This window comes from Sinocyclocheilus anshuiensis, unplaced genomic scaffold (genome assembly GCF_001515605.1).
Source record: "Sinocyclocheilus anshuiensis isolate Anshui unplaced genomic scaffold, SAMN03320099.WGS_v1.1 scaffold78, whole genome shotgun sequence".
Lineage (NCBI taxonomy): Eukaryota > Metazoa > Chordata > Actinopteri > Cypriniformes > Cyprinidae > Sinocyclocheilus > Sinocyclocheilus anshuiensis.
In genome coordinates, this window is record NW_015544250.1 from 3,795,845 (window position 1) to 3,814,196 (window position 18,352).

General features: G+C 37.1%; 1 protein-coding gene across 1 annotated transcript in view; it reads right to left on the minus strand.

The window, feature by feature from the left end:
* LOC107697961 (MICOS complex subunit mic25a) overlaps positions 1-18,352 on the minus strand; it is a 73,096-nt gene that overhangs the window by 34,773 nt on the left and 19,971 nt on the right. Inside the window, exon 7 of the mRNA XM_016498857.1 lies at positions 3,642-3,712. Within this exon, the coding sequence (XP_016354343.1) occupies positions 3,642-3,712 (71 nt within the window). The remainder of the gene's footprint in view (positions 1-3,641; positions 3,713-18,352) is intronic.

Below are 18,352 nucleotides of genomic sequence, written 5' to 3' on the forward strand. Positions count from 1 at the left end.
ATCGGTTTTTGCAAATGAACTCTTCATATATGTGTGTGTGTGTGTGTGTGTGTGTGTGTGTGTGGATTCTCTGAAGTCATCCACCAATCAAACACTGCTGTTATCATGGAAACATTGCTGGATTCTAGTTAAATCTGCTGGCTAACCCTTCACCTGCTAACCATCTTTTTTACTAAATGTGCTCTCTAGAAAATGACAAAACAATGAAGGACTATTAAACTAAGACAATAACAGGGATGTACAGAAATTTCAGATATAAAAAAAATTTCAGCCAAAATTCTTGGCAGAAAATTTGAACATGTAAATGTAATGAAAAGTTTCAATAAACGAGCTGGACGTATGACAGAGTATTTCTGTGCCAAATACACTCCTTCAGGTTCGTACAAGTTTCGGAAAGTTTTTTTTTTAAGAATATGGCCCTGTATGACATCATAAAGGGCAGAATTCCTTTTATGGGCACTGTGTGTGTTATGTCTACTTTAAGTCCAATATTTTATGTTTTTTGGAGCATGGATGTTATGGTAGTAAAACCACCTGAAAAAAGAAAAATATTATTAATAATATTTATAATTTAAAAAATATACGATAGATTGTGCACTATGTTTAAAAGTTTGGGGTCAGTTTTTGAAAGACGTCTCTTATGCTCATCAAGGCTGCATTTATTTGATCAACAATATTGTAAAATATTATTAAAATTTAAAATAACTGTTTTCTATTTTAATATATTTTATTATGCAATTTATTCCAGTGATGCAAAGCTGAATTTTCAGCATCATTACTCCAGTCTTCAGTGTCACATGATCCTTCAGAAATTAGGGGTGCTCCGATCAGGATTTTTGAGGCCGATCACCAATCACCGAAAACAGTATCTGCCGATACCGATCTTTTTAAAGCCTTCTTTTTATAATTTATAACTATTTATAGTGATACTCCAATCAGGATTTTTAGACATTTATTCAGGGCCTGAATTTCATTTTTGAAAATGGGGGGAATTCCCCTCTTAGGAGACTCTTGTGAGAGGGGAAACAGGACGGACTGTGCTTTCACACAGGATTCACACAGGAGATCTGTGGCTGTTTACCACAAACACAACATTTATCCATTAGTTTGATTTCAAATCCAAACACTGTCACTGAAAATGCTTTTTCAGAATTGCAATAATGTTTTTACGCAGTACAGTAATAAAATCTTTCACAGACATGTTTAAACACAATAAATATAAGCAACACATTATTCAATGCTTTTTACTTTTGCATTTACTTCTAGATTTATATATTAAGTTGCTCAAGCGAGTGGCAAAACAATTAAACTACTTTTCTTACATTATCACAAACCATTGACAGAAATAGTCAGCTCTACTGCCTTTCCCTTTGCATTGAAATCTTTATTACAAGCAATCCTGCGGTTCAAACTTTGTTTTCCTACCTCCACCAGTGCCATCTATTATTGCCTTGTTTATCTAAAAGTGCTCTTTCCATTTAAACCTAGCCAAAAAGCCATGTGCTGACTGTGAAACACAGTAGACTTTAATTATATGCATTTATGGCTGCAAACAATGCGCTGTTACTTTAATTCTTTGCTTGCAGCGCAGCAGTAGACTCGGTGTGGAAACGATCTCTGCACTGCTGCAGACGCACCGCTACTGGACGCACTGCCGGACCGCAGCTGTGTTCAGTGAACGCTTTAATCCGTTAACATGAGCACGGAAAAAAATACGCACCACGTACGCACTGCAAACGGAGTAATGTGAACCTGGCATTATGTGTGTGCGCTGCGAGTGTGCACCAGGAGAGCATGCCAGCGCTGAATAGTTAAACACTGGCAAGAATTAAAAAGTAATGCAATTTATAAACTTTAGTGACGATGTGACACTGCCTCGATTGTGCAAGTGACAATTCCTGTGTAAACTGTGCAGCGTGCAGTTCACTTATAGACAGACACGATGTGGTGATTTGAAGCCATTTGCGCATTTTGAGAGAGAAAGAGACAGCGTGCGCGGTGATTCACTCAGGCTGTTTGTGAAATTACGTCTCACACAAGGTTTTCAAATTACTTTATAAGTTATTTAATGAAGAAATATGAAGGCGAGTACCTCACCTTCAGCATTATAATTATTTCACCCGTGCCAGACAGAGACGGTGCTGCTGCATGTCGTGCCAAACCTCTCACGGCAGGCGCGTTATCAGCTTGAGATCGGCCTTTTTAGAGTCCGCCGATCAATCATCCCAAAGCGATTATCGGCCAATAGTGATCGGTAGCCGATCAATCGGAGCACCCCTATCAGAAATAATTCTAATATGCTAATTTTCTGCTAAAGAAACATATCTTATTATTATCAATACTGAAAACAGTTGTGCTGCTCAATATTTTTAAGGAAAATGTAATGTTTTTTTCTCAGGATTCTTTGATGAATAGAAAGTTCAAAAGAACATTACTTATTTGAAATCAAATAAAATTGGACACATAAAAATGTGTCAACATTGTAGAACTCTTCACTGTTGTTAAATGATCAATTTAATGCATCCTTGCTAAATAATAGTATTAATTTCTTTTTTTTAAATCTTACCAACTCCAAACTTTTGAACTGTAGTTTATATTTAAAATGTGTATAAATATTGGAAACAAATCGGTTTAAAATGTTCAGTTTTCAAACCAGTGCATTCAATATTTGCATTTTGGTGCATCACTACGTGATATTGAATAATTCAATGAATGTACTAAAATGCCTAAGGAGAATATTTTTGAGAAAAATACATCCAGAAACCAGACAGCTGAAATGTGAACAGGCACTTTTTGAGCTACAGATAGAAAGAGTGGACAGAAAGACTGTGGTGGAGACGGAAAGAAAGGGGGAAGGAGAGAGAAGCGATTTAAAAAATTGTGAAAGATCCTCATCCTCAGTGAATGGCGAGCAGCTCTGGGCGGTGGTGGGGTCGTGGCGAGCTACAAACAATCTGCATTAATTACAGCAGCTGGAGATTCATTCGAACCCCGAGAGAACAAAATGCCTGTCTCCAGCATAGGAGAAAAGAAACTGGCTTTAATGAATCTCAAATACAATTTAACCTCACCAGTTCCACGCCCAGCTTCAGAGAAAAGATAGAAATGACCTATCTCCATAGAAACCAGGCCATCTTCATTTGAAAGCAACGGAGCAAGGCTAAGATGGTACCGTGCTTTTGACCCTATCATCAATTATAGACTATTTCATGGAGTAAACTATAAGACCGCAGAAAGGCTTACCTTGCTGCCAACATCATCATTAATTTAATGAAACATCTTCAAGGCACTAAAAAAAATATAATCTCTATTCAAGAAAGTCACGGTTATTATGAGGCTGTGATCAACTGGAACAAAATAACCACTTTTATTTTCAGCCGTGTTTGTTTAGTAACTGTTTGCATCAACTTTTTTTTCATCAGTTCACTTTTTACTAAAGAAGTCTCTTTCAGGTCTTCAAATTCGGGTGACCAATTTTTCTAGCTAATCATTTAAAAAAAAAAAAAAACACTTGCAAGAAACTTTTGCTTGTACTTCTTCAATGCTAAATCCTGCCTGAACATAAGTAGATGTTGCTAGCACTCATTTTAATCTTAAAAATGTTTGTATTATAATTACGTCACAATTTCTTAATCTCTTACTTTATATTGGCTTCGCTCCTGGTTGCAGCGGTGTGGAACTGTTCAGCAGACGTCTTGAAGCGTTCCTCATTCTGAAACACAAACAATAAAAATACTGATTATGAAATGAACTTTCACCTGCATAACGCAATAAACAGACTGCTAGAATGCAAGTAGAGGATTATACAATGACCATAGAGATGATAGGATAGAATAGAATAGAATAGAATATAGACTTTTTTTACAATTATTGTCAATCTTATTTTGTAATCTTTGATGTATAAAAGCATCAATTTCTTTCAAAAATATAAAGATTTCACAGTGATTCCAAACTTTTGGAGTGTAAATATTTTTAAAATGCCATAGAGAGGGAAAATGCATCATGAGAAGACAATTAAGGCACTTTTGAAAAGTTGCATCAATTTATCCTATCTTTTCATGTTTGATAGTTGCACTTATCAAGATCTCAGTGCTCTATAACAAAAAAAGCACAAAGGAACCAATAAATCACAATAAATCAGTGCAAATCATTTTAATAATAATTGTAAAAGTTCAAATAGTTTTCAGTTTCCACATATTTTAGGCTGTTTACACTAGTGAGTTTTCCTTTTAAAACGCATACCTTAGACAATCATAATAGAGAATCATGAATTTCTATTCATTTTCCACTGATTTACTGATGAGAATTAGCTGCTTTTTTTTTTTTTTTGCAGTTTCAGTTAAATCGCTCGTGAAGACAACTACTATTAAAAAGTTAAAGGTTTTAATGAGGCGTTAAGCACCAGTATTATAGAGAAAAATCGCTCGTGAAGACAACTACTATTAAAAAGTTAAAGGTTTTAATGAGGCGTTAAGCACCAGTATTATAGAGAAAATGTGGGGGCCAGTTGTCTCAGATTGTGATGCAATGGACATACAACACCATTTACAATACCTGCAAGAAGCCAAACATGTTTTAAAGAAGTCATCTGTTTTTGTTTTTTTCTTCATGATGTTGGCTTATGTTAAGACATTTTTTGTACCAAAAGTCATTTAGTCATTTATTTATCATTCTCTCTCTGATTTGTTGTCTTGAAGGAACAGCAGCACAGCAACAAAAAGAACCATTCAACTCTACATAAACAGCATTTTCACATATGAGGCTTACAGAAATGAATTTTACATTCTTTTACATGACTCTTCCAGCACATTAGAAACTTTTGTCCAAATCAAATGCTTTCTAGAATGAGAAAGCCACTCACCTGCAACTAACTAGCAAGTAGCTTGATTTGGCTTTCATGGCTTTGATATAACTTACAGGCAATAATACATTTGTAAATAATGTTCAGTTTCAGACCGATTGTTTTGCTTCATAAGACCTCAATACATCGTCAGGAGCAACAGGTATTAACTTTGTGTTCCTTGAAACGCTTTTTTAATTCTCAAAAGCATGCAGCTGCTGACTTGCATCATATGAATCATGAAGGACCGCGGTTTCAGCTAAAAATCTTCTTTACTGTTCCATTCATGAAAAAAAGTCACCTACATCTTGGATGGCCTGAGGGTGAGTAAATTAACAGCAAATTTTCATTTTTGGGTGAACTATCCCTTTAATCCTATTGGCTATTTTTAAGAATAAAAACTGTCCCACCCAGACTTCCCGTTTCAACAGGAAATATAACACCACCAGAAAGAAAATGTTGTTTGTCAAGCCACCACCTCAATATGGGCGGGCCAACATTTTTGGACATTGAATAGGCACTGTTGACATGTGGATGTGGGCGGTTATGCGATAATGTATTCATAAAATTTCTCTATCACCAGCATCATCAAAGGACTGAACCTCATTCTACGTGCATCTTGAAGCTATAGAAAATGTTAAATAGCATGTGGGCGGACCCATTATCATATGCAAAATAAAGAGGGAAAACTGTTAGTAGTATGACACAGTCTAGCAGGATTACGACACACTGACCCAAATACATTTCCTGAATCCCTTTATCCTTTCATGGAGCAATCCCTGACAAATCTTCAATTCAGGGTCATTTTCATGCCAGCGGGAAACACTTGATGCTGTAAAACAAAACTAATCCTCAATAACAAGCGCTCTCCTGCCGGGGCCAGTGAGCTTAGGACCCTAATTCTGTAAATGAAAAACACTTGCATACAGATCTGAAGCAACTGTTGAGATTTACATGGGGCCTTTGAATACTTTCAAAGCCTTTATGACATTTTTCAAGTCTTCATTGCAAGATAATGATATCTGACCATCATCACAGCTGCTATTCAGCAGTTGACACCAGATGGATTTATGCTAGAAATGAACAAGTGACTCTAAATGAGAGCACGGAGAGGAAAGATAAGGGTTACTGAAATGAAAAACCTTTTGCATCCTCGCATACATTAGCGCCGTGTGGCCCTTCCTGTAGCATCGCAGCAGGAAGGGATTTACTCGTTATAATCACACACCTGCTTTGTCATTCTCCACTTTGCCTGGCACTGCCCATCAGTGACACCCTCGCCTTTCTGTCACAACTGCTGCATTCTAATCCAATCAGCATTTTAATCTGTATCAGGCAGCTATGCTTCACTGCAGGGAGCATTTGCTGTAAGACTTTCTCCCAAGGATGAGCACTTCCTGTGACAGACAGGGATCAGCACTGGGGAATCAATGGACCCAAAGCATTAACCATCTATTATGTTAGACTGTAACCCGTGTTAGCGTACTATCAAAACAAAATTCAATTTTAGAGCCCTGGCATATGTGGTTAGTGCACATGTCCCAGACACTCAGTTACGGCGTTCAAAGTTCAATACAAAGGGAAATATTTTCTTTTACAAAATTTGCTTTTTAAGGCTTACCACACACTGCTGGTAGGGACTACAACTAGCTTCTTCCTGGGTTTGTGACATCACTAACCCTGAAATTTACATAAACCCTGCCCCTGGGAACACGCAACAAAGGGTGAGGCTATGTTGGGCTGCTTTAGAGAAGAGGAAGAGTTGTTGTAGTAGAGTGTTGTTGCCATGCCGTCGAATCGCTGTTATGTAACATAGCTTTAATAAGGATAAAACCATATATCAAAAGCTAACAAAACAGCAGTGGCATTTACAAATAACAGCGTACCTAAAAAGTATGAGACAACTACCAACAAAAAAAACATACCATTCTGAAACGTCCTGTAAGAGCAGTGCTTGCATAGGTTCTGCTCGATCCTCTTCACTAATATGCTCTGAGTCTGATTCAGGCTCAAATTGATAAAGCAATATTGACGCCATTGTTAACCATACATGCAACTGCCCGTAATGGTCAGGGGCATGACGTTTCCTGACAATGTGCACTAGGCGGTTAGCGAATCTCAACACACTGGGCCAGCTAACCAATCTGAGCCCATTGCATATTTCTGAGGGAGGGGCTTCATAGATCCAGGAAGTCAACAGACCGTTTTTAGTAGAACGGAAACAGCGGTGTAGAATGAAGGTAAAATGTGAGATAATGCTTTTTTTTTTAAACGAAGCCTGAGCATATGTTACAGTGCACCCCATAAACACAATCAAGCCTTCGAAAATAGCTGATTTACCACCCCTTTAACTTACAGACTTCAATCCTTTACACATATGAGAATTTTGCACACAACCCACTACGAAAAACATGTTTTTATTTATATTTTAACCCCTTAGCCTTCCTGTAAAATTTGCCTTAAAAAAAAGTCATACCCAAAGTAAATCGCATGCTGTTCTTGAACCATTTGGAGTATATGCATGGTTTTGGTCTCTTTTGAAGGTGACACTCGGAGGTTTGTTCCTAAACAGAACAAACCTCAGAATCATATTCTTACTGGTGAGTAATAGAACTTTGAACACACTGAAAAAAAAAAAAAAATTTGCCTACATTTTTTTTTTTTTGTAAACAGATGCCTGAAGATGACTATAGCTGGGAGCTATTAGCTGGAAAACACAATGGGATCACAGCATGAAGCCTTGTTGGTGGTCTGACAAAGACACTGATTGTACCTGCTGTGTTGATTGTATCTTAAAATGGTTTGCATCATTAGAATAACAAGAATTTCAGCTATCCAAAGATATGTAGCGAGCGGTACAGTGGAATGCTAACAGGTTAAAACAACGTAACTATTTTATAACTATTTTTGGTCACTAAGAATTTTCATAAATTAATCATTTTATTCAGCAAGGATGCATTAAGAGTTTGATCACACAAGAGTTGGAGTTTGATCAACAGTGACAAAAGTTACAAAAGATTTCAGTTTCAAATAAACGCTGCCCTTTTAAACTTTCTATTCATCAAAGAATCTAGAATTTATCATGGTTTACATAAAAAATATTAAGCAGCACATCTGTTTTCAACATTGATCATACAGAAATCTTACTTGAGCACCAAATTAGCATTATTTCTGAAGGATCACGTGGCACTGAAGGAAAAAAACAACAACATGCTTACATTTAAATTTTACACTTTAGAATATATTAAAATAGAAAATAGTTGTTAAATTGTAATACTTTACTGTTTTACTGCATTTTTGATCATAAGAGCCTTCTATTAAAAACATTGAAAAATCTTACAAATCCCAAACTTTAAATGGTATAACTACAGAAATTACGAACTAAGAGTTACTAAGCGCCTTGTATAAACTTTATCTCCTAATTTAAGTAAGGTCTTAATGAACAGCTAATGCAACTGCTTTTAAGAGTATGTGCAACTGATTGCAAAAGATTGTGGGTAACAAACAATTTAATACTTCAAACAATAAAAACAGTCAACAATGCCAGAATCTGTTTGACTTTAGCCAAACTGCAAATATGTAGGAGATAGTCTTCTCTTAGAACAGCAAAATATTGATTTATTATGTCAGAAAGGCATTTTTTACAACTTAAAAGCCATGTCCAGACTTCCTGTGGGCAATTAAAGAACCGAATCAAGCAAGAAACATAAATATGAAAATTTGATAAGGCTGAATAAGCAGACGCAACATAATCAGACGTGTCTTGAACGAGTTAGCACCTACTTTGTGCATTAACATACAGAGATGCAACACAGCAAAAACAAATGCAAAAAAAGCCCTCGTCTTGATTGTAATGCTGCTCCACCTCCCTGCTTCTCACCATTACAGAGTCAACGAGCTATTACACCCCTGCTGCCCCTGACATCAACGTACACCCAACACAGCATTGTAAATCGAAAAAAAAAGTATAATTGTGCTTTAGAAAAAAAAAAAAACTGAAATGTTAAATACTTTTAAGTAAATTAATTTCAGATTTGCCAGTGCTGGTGCCCCAGGCCAGAGAGAGCTAGAGATCTGCTGTTCTCCTCGCTGTCCAGGTGAAGCCTGTCGTAGCCGGTTAGGGAATTTCTAGAACAAGGGCTCCCGTTGACAGCACGTCAGCCCGGCTGCCAGGTTTTCAGGAGGATTATTATCTCGTACCCACGCTCAAGTGCTTCAAAGTGCTTTGCAACTAGTGACAAGGGAGAAAGAGCGAAGCAGGGGGGAAACTAAAATGGCAGGGCAATAAAAAAAATCTTGTCTAGAGAGTGCGAAGCAGCTAAGAGCAGGACGCAGACATGAGTGGAGAAGCTTTAGCAGGATTAGGGAGCGCCAGTGCTAATTCAAAACGGTAGCGGAATGCTGCTGTTTACAGCTTTCGCTTTCAGTGGTGCTAACTCACCGTTTTTGGCAGAATTTATGGATGCTAGGCGATTATGTGAGCCACCTTCAAAAAGAAGGGGAGAAAAAAACGCAACGTTTGCCATGATAAAAGGCGTTCGCCACTTGTGGCCTGGAGAACGTTCCTGCGGTGGCTCGTCTGCACTGCTGAGATAGACTTCTTCAGCTGCACCTGCCATCGACGGGAAACGGGAGAAGCGAGATGGATATGCCACACCTCTCAGGGGTCTGTCATGAAGATACCCCCCTTCCGAACCCATCCCAACTCCCCTGCTGGGTTAACAGCAGTGTGAGCAGACATGCCAACTGCCTGCATTATCCCACTCCCGTGGTCTGACTGTGTCACACGTCAAGTAAAGCCTGACTGCAAACACTCTGTGTGCCTTTTATTGCCAGCTTCTGATCCCTTTGGCAAACGGCGCTTCCTTGTAATGAGGTAAATATAAATACTGGGGCATCTGACACACTGGGTTGATCCTATTGCTATTAGACAGAAGATATCTCATCTGTAGCCTCAATGCTTGTGAGATAGCAAGTGTGTATGTGTGTGTATAGGTGGGAGGGGGGCTCCCAATGTAGAATGTTTATTTATGATGATCGCACAGTAATTAGCACTGGGTCGCCATTAATCCTCACAGCCTGTGTCTGCCCTGAGCCAGCCACGGAGATTGACACAATGCGGACCACCCCCTTGTGCCCTGATGGAATACTTGTGGCATAAATTTAGTTAACCGCTTCCATACCGCCCATCTGAGAATGAATGTTAGACTGTAAATCAAGTCTGTGCACCATTCATCTTGAATTTGAATTGACTTTGAATTGAGGTAGCGAACAAGCAGCAGGCATCTGTAATTCGAATTTGAATGATAGGAAGTAGAATTAAAATTAATTAAAATGCAAAAAAACTCAAAAGTAATTTTTTCAATGAGAAAAACATCTTAAGTCAATAGGCAGACAGAACGATAGGTAGAGAGGTAAACAGAACAGCAGACAGACATCCAGCCAGCCAGACAGACAGAAGTGAGAAATGACAAACAGACAGAATGACAGACAGGCAGTGAGAATGAAAGACAGATAGTTCAACCGATAGATTGACAGAATGAATGAAAGATAGACAGACAGACAGATATAAGGATGGATAGTTAGAACCACAAACAGACAGAACGATAGACAGAACCGCAGACCCATCTGCGCGCGGGCCACAAAGAAATAATGTGCCACGCACAGGACAGATGGGGAAAGCCATTTGATTGAATTCTTGTAAATGCAAAATAATTGCAATGCTCGGGCAAACCGCTATAGAGTTTGTGTCACTATAGAGTTAGAACAGGTGAATGCAGTTTACAGGTTTCATAGAAAGAGAATGATGTGCGCCAAATGAGTCACTGTAGAAATCGAATACTTTAATGGCTGCGGACAAAATTGCTCAACACGAGAGCCAACGCAAACGTAATGACATGTGAAATAAAACTTCATGTTTTAAAGAAGAGTGGCCTGATTAAGTGGTGGAAGTACCGGATGATGAGCACAGAACTAGTGTGTAGAGCACAGAACTACATTATAATACTTTCTTGTTTGCCGTCAGCATTCAGCAAATACGCATTTATATCATTTAAACAAATCTTTGAATGACTAATGAACATTTAATTTCACAAACCTTGCAAACTTAGTCGGATCCAGCTGTGAGATCTTGTGAAGTGTGCATTTGTATCCTGCATGATCGCGTGTTCTCTGCGTGACGGTCGGTCTGTGTGAATTGAATGCTGACAGGAGGAGAGTTCAGCTTGACTGGATACGTGCGATCGACAAACTTTAAACTCGTGATTTTAAATTATGCTGCACTTTATGCATTTGCCCACTGTCATATTCAGGTCATTTCCACTGTGTGCTACCTTGGCTTTATTTGAAAAAATATGATTCCCAATGCACACAAACTTCCCAGAATACTGAGTGCCCTGTTGGTTACAGTGTTTACTTCCTTTTTTATTAAATATTTATTTATTTGTGAAAAATACTTTGTCATCTAAAGTATAAGTATGTTTATTTAACACATTTATTTTTTAATCCATTTTCAAATGATTTCAAATTAAATTAAAATAAATAAAATTATATCGGCTTTATATCGGCCATCCTGCTTTCCAAGATATCGGAATCGGCAGTCAAAAAAACAATATCGCTCGACCACTACACAGAACGGTAACAAAACTGAGACATTTACAATTACACACAAGTGTAGTAGTGTGCAAACTCTACTACATAAAAAAAATTCACATGCTCACGTGTTTTTGAAAATATTTACTGAAAATAATTTACTTCAAAAAGGGAATTCATGAGCAATAACTGCTTCATTTTTTTCATATTAGCTATATTATATTATATTATTATAAAGAATTGAACTGTTCTGTGTGAGATTTGTTTTAACAATTTTTTAAATAGAATTTCTTGATCGAATATAAATAGCACTTTTTTATGTGTTAACTGTCAGGTCTGGTATAAAGAATGTTTTTTCTCAGGTGGCCGAAATGTCCACCCAATAGAGAAAAGTTTTGCTCAGCAAGAAAAAAAAAAATAGAGGGAACATTGAAAGCAGACAAAACAATAGACAGAATGATAGACAGACAAAACCACAGACAGAGAGAACAAAAGACAGACAGAATGATAAGTAGAGTAATAGACAGAATGATAGATACATCGATAGACAGAACAGACAGACAGGCAATGATAGAATGATAGTCAGAACAACAGACAGACAAAACAATAGATAGGACGATAGACAAGCAGAAGAAAGCTCTTTTCTGTGAAATTGCGAGACTTCCAAATCATTAGCCACCTATCTATCTATTGTCTATCATTCTGTCTATTGTAAACAGTAAAACTATCTGTGTTACAAACCAGTCTGTTCATAATTTCATCAATACATTAAAATAATATGATAAGAATCACCAGTTTGCAATATCAAGCAGCATAACAATCAGTTTTGTGCAGCTAAAAAGGAATGGAAGTGGATTAGACTGGAAGTCTCAACACATTTCAGTTACAATGACCGTGCACACTCACATGGGAAAAATAAGGTGGATCGAGAGTATCTATCGTACAATAGATAAAATGACAGAACAAAAGACAGCATGATAGATAGATGGATAGAATGACAGAATGATAGATAATGGATAGAATGACAGATGGATAGAACGATACTTCCCTTCACTTCCAAGAATGCATCAGCTGAGCACGTGCTATAACTGCTAGGCCACAGCTCCATATTCATTCAAAATTAACAGTATTCACTTTATACCTTCCCATACAAGGACTCAGTTAACGTCTGGTGAAATATTAGTAACATAGATTTAATATAAACGGACAAATGGAAAACGGAGCTTGGAAGTGTAATATAAATCAGTCTCCAGCTCAAAATGAAATGTGAATAAGTCTGAAAGACAGTGGGGTGTAAATCTGCTGCATGCGAACAATGTCAACTGTACACCGTGGAACAAATCCCCTCTTTTGAGAGACACAAGCGTTAAATTATCAGCCCGGCAAAGCCACCATGGATGCGGTCCCAGTGTTAATATTTCCCTTTGCAATCCTTTGTTTTCGCATCATAATGAAGCATGTACCAAAAACATTCATCTCCATCTCCTTCCCCCGAATCACTGGGCCCAAAGTGAATAAACAAAAAGGCAATTCTTCAAGCCAGTGAGTGAGCAACCCTCTTAGTACAGCTTATATGAACAAAGCAAGAGGAGCTGAACAAAGTGAGGGAGTCAAGTCAAATAGAGAGGAATTTTCTCTCTAAAGCTTTCAAGGTGGCTGGGTTATTCTCTTGTTCTGAATACAGCGTTTGATAGAGAGAATACAAATATTGCATCTAATGTGACTTTCTTTAGTCACAGACAGTGGTGGCTCGTCGGGGGAGGCAGGGGAGGCACAGCTTCCCCATAATTTTGAGGTGAAAATGGGAGGAGGACGATTTAATGTCAATTAAATTCACAATTCTTTTCAATTCATGTCTCAGAATGTGTATTTTTTGTTTGTAATTTCACAGTTGTAATACCATAACGTGAAAGCGCCGCTTTTCTATCGCGAATGTGCCAAATCTGCTGATGTAATTACAACCGCTAGGTGATATAGAAGGGTAGGGGGAGGCCGAGGGAGCGCTGAGCTCTCGTGCCTCCGATGGCAAAAAAAATGAGCCAATCACCATCGAGTGTTCACTTTCAGCGCTGAGGAGTGTTGAGAAAAGAAACCTCGTAGAGGAGGCTAGCCTCCTTCTTTATAATAATAATAATCGGCAGGGATCCCAGACTAATACAATTAACATTAGTGTGCCTCCTCTATTTTAAAACCCACGAGCCGCCACTGGTCACAGAATATAAAAACGACACCTCACATTAATATTAATGGAGGAACAGCCTTGCGATACATTTTGTTCCAAACACTGTATTCAACCAAATTTGCCTGACGTTACTATGTAACTAGATTATAATTTTTCTGAGACTGAGGTTCTTTAAATATTGCTGTGCGTTCTGGGAAATAAGGTGACTCAACCTCAGTAGTCAACCAAATTCATTTGGTGTTACTACGCAACTAGGATGAAATGTTTCCTTGACAGTCATTCTTTAAATATTGCAGTGCATTCTGGGAAATACAGTGACTCAACAAAATATGGTTATGTTACAATGTTTCTTCATCAGAGATTCATCCCAGAATGCACAGCAGTATTTATCTCCTAAAAAAAAAAAAAAAAAGAACACTGTGACCTATTTATTTAGTAACGTCAAACAAATTTAGTTGACTTTCCTAAAATACACAGCAAATTTCTAAATTGAGGTGACTCAACCACTGTAGTCAATCAAATTTGCTTAAAGGGATAGTTCACCCAAAAAATGAAAATTAGCCCATGATGATTTACTCATCCTCAAGCCATTCTAGGTGTATATGACTTTCTTCTTTCAGACAAATACAATCGAGTTATAATAAAAAAAAGTCCTGGCTCTTCCAAGCTTTATAATTGCAGTGAATGGTGGTTGAGATTTTGAACACCACTCTCTCGTAATGCGTGTACGACAGTTAGAGGAAGCTAGAGATTACGGTTTATAAAGTTTTAAATATGGATATTTTTCTTACACAAATGCATTGATTCGCTTCAGAAGCATTTATTAACCCCCTGGTGCCGTGTGGAGCACTTTTTATGATGGATAGTTGCACTTTATTGGGCTTCAAAATCTCAACCACCATTCACTGCCATTATAAAGCTTGGAAGAGCCAGGAGTCAGGACATTTTTTAATATAACTCCGATTGTATTTGTCTGAAAGATGAAAATCATACACACCTAGAATGGCTTGAGGGTGAGTGGGTGAACTATCCCTTTAATGTTATTATACAACTACGCCACAATGTTTCTTCATCATTTTTCTTCACAGATTTTTCAAAAATTGCTTTGCATTCTGGAAAATAATATGGCTTAACCATCATTGACAACTAAATTAATTTAACATTACTAAGCTAACCTAGTTGCTTAGTAATGTTAAATTGCTTAATTGTTAAATTAAGGTTTCTTTGGAAGTAGTTCTCCAAGTATTGCTGTGCATTCTGGGAAATAAGGTGACTCAACAGGGCTCTAAAGTGTGAGCATTTCACTCACATTTGCTACTAAAAATAGAAGTGTGTGAATTGTAAAATGTATTTAGGAGTGTGTGAATGTGTGTGCAGTCCCTGCAGGTCTTTAAAAAGTACAAAATACCTAAAATTGCATAAAGATTTGAAAACATCAGATGCAAGGAAAAAGCAGGAAATGCAATACAGCCTAATATGAGGTTTTTCTTCAACTTCAAAAGGCTGTGATTTCATGAAATAAATATGAGCGCTGCACATTTCAAAGTGCGGCACTGTTGTACGTTCTAGAGGTTTGCCGTTTAGGAGCAGTTTACAATCAAAGAATAGTGCACATTTATTCCAATTGCTTATGCCTGCTGATGACTATGTTTACTTTATGGTGTTTATATTGTAAATGGCTTTAAGAGTGTTTATCTCCTTATAGTAAATAGCAAAGCATAGTAGACATTTAGTGGTAGAAGACTTTTCAACTACTAGACATTTCTACTAAACTATACATTTCAAAATAAGAGTCCTGGTGTATTTCAAACTTGTTTATAATTAAAAGATTATGAATACATTTTTTTTATTATTTTTTTTTCAAGTTAACATTGATATTTTGGTAACACAATAAACAGTATCTAGCATTGAATTCAATGTAAGCTCTTGCTTCATATATATATATATATATATATATATACACACACACACACACACACACGTACATATATATACACTCACACACATATATATACACACACATATATACACATACATACATATATTGTATCTTGCATTTATTATATAAAGAAATATTTTAAAAATCTATTAAGTTTCTAATAACACTTTTTAATTTTTTTATAAATCATTTTGCTTGTAAATGTCTTGTTGTATCCCTTTATTAGGGATTTTAATGCACTCCTCATTTTTTTCACTGCTCCTTGGGGGAAAAAAAGTAAAAGTCAAGTCCTGCTCAACCACTGTACACAATAAAATTAGTTTAATATATCCAACCAAACAAATTGCAAAACAGGTTGCTAGTAATGACTCAACCATAGTAGTCAACTAAATTCATTTGGTGTTACTATGCAACCAGGTTATAATGTTTCCTTGACAGTCTCTCTTTAAATATTGCTGTGCATTCTGGGCAACAACCAGGTTATAATGTTTCCTTGACAGTCTTTCTTTAAATATTGCTGTGCATTCTGGGCAACAACCAGGTTATAATGTTTCCTTGACAGTCTTTCTTTAAATATTGCTGTGCATTCTGGGCAATACGGTGAATCAATGCAATGTTGCTTTATCAGAATTTCTTCCCAGAATGTAAAGCAGTATTTAAAGAATCTCTGATAAAGGAACACTAACCTAATTGTTTAGTAACATTTAAAAAAAAAAAAAAAAAAGAGCTGGTTGACTTCACTAGTCAAGTCAATTTATTTCCCAGAATGCACAGTAATATTTGAAATACTGGAGACAAATTAATTTAACGTTACTTCACAACTACGTCACAATGTTTCGTAATCAAATTTTCATCAAATATTGTTTTGCTTTCTAAAAATGCACTTAAGGAAATAAGGTGACTCCACCACTAAAGTCAACAAAATTAATTTGACATTATTACACTACTAGGTTATAATGGTCCTTTGTTGATGGTCATTCAAATTCTGCTTTGCATTCTGGGAAACAAGGTAACTCAACCACGCAAAAAATGCCTTTTTTTGGACACCCACTTCCATTCAACACAGCCACTGTTACACGCTGGGCCACTTTCCTACGGCATGTTGGTAAAGAGGGGAAAGAAGCAAATCTCACTTTTTTGCCTGCTGCATGCAGTCGATAAGACCTCAGAGAGAGAGCGCAGGAAAAAAAATGGGGGAGGGAGGGCAAAAGAGAGAAAACGAACAAGAGGGGGGACTGAGGAAAATCACAAATCTTGGAGAGCGACTCTGACTTCATTTGCCAATAGCTGAATGGTTTTGAGGCTTTGGATAAAGCACTTTCTGCACCATTGCCCCTCACCGCGCCGAGCAAGCCCTTTCCATTTAATGTAACTTTATTCTTTTTTTTTTTTTACACCAATGGGGTCAATCAAGGTGTGAACACAGCGGATAAAGGCAGTTGGCGTTCCTGCCCATCCAAATGGAGCCAGTGCACTTCAGATTCCCACTTCAGTGCTGTATAAACCATTATGATCTCGGTCCAGTCATTTACGAAGGATAGATGGCTGAAGGTAGGGCAGTGGAAAATAGCCCCGTTTGTGCATTATCTCTCTCTGAAAGTGACTGAACGCAGTTTAACCGGTGCTTTCATCCTCAAATATTATGGCGTAACGAGAGTTGTGTACAAACTCACACTGCGCCTCGTCTTCAACAACTATAGCCTTGCGTGAAGCGGAAAAACCGACAACAGCATGGAAACAAGTTCTTAACCACCCACTGATCCTGAGGCTGCTGTCTGCTTATGCATACCTTTCCTTGAGGCTCTGCGTCATAACTTTTTTTTCTCAAAAATGTCAGGGATCGACTGTGAAAATTATATGGGAAGAGAGAACTTAAAATCCAGACATTTCAAAGCTCTTCCGAGAAATGCCACAGATGCCGTACTATAGTATTTGTGCATTTACACACTAAAAGCATTAGTATCTGTGAGCTATTAACACTAGAACCGCCACGGGGTAAATTTTACCCGAGGCTTTTTTTCAAATGTACATAACAGATTTAAAATTAAACATTCAAGTCTCCCAGTCATTGACTTTTACCAAAATTATGTAATTTACAATCCAATGTTGTTAAAAATTATTTAGATAAAACCAGATTTAAAAAACGGGGCATTTATACCTATAAGCGCCAGTGGGTCAAATTTACCCACCTATATAATGCATGTATTTTCACGCTGTCATTTTCTTGCCTTTCACTCACTGATTTAGCGGTTATCAGTTTCATACTCAGAATCTGACGGCTCATCTGACAGTGATCCAGATATCATATTTTATATGATATACACAGCAGCATGTTTTAACCTAACGTTACTCTAATTGGTCAAACTTTGGTTTAATTATTTAATTTTTGTCTTGCCATATCGTTTATTGTTCGCTACTGTGTTGCTATTCTAGTCTGGCCCTTTCCTGAAGAAAAAAAAAATCCGATCTATATGATGTAATGAATAAAACCATTTTTTTGATTATCCAAAGTTTAATGGTGTTGTTCTCTTATTCAAATTATAAATGATATAACAAAACAAATTAATAAATATTTAGGTGAAGCTGTGCACTTGAATTTGTCATCGCTGTGTCATTCACCACACCTGTGCAGTGTGGTGAATTATTATTGCTCATTATTGTCTATAGGCTATTTTAGTAATTTAAATAGCATGGGTTATCTTAATATATTGATTAATGACATTTTATTAAAATATTACATCACCCAAATATTTAGGCTACTACCTTCTAATTTCCGTTGTCAGTGCAGGCTTTTTTTTTT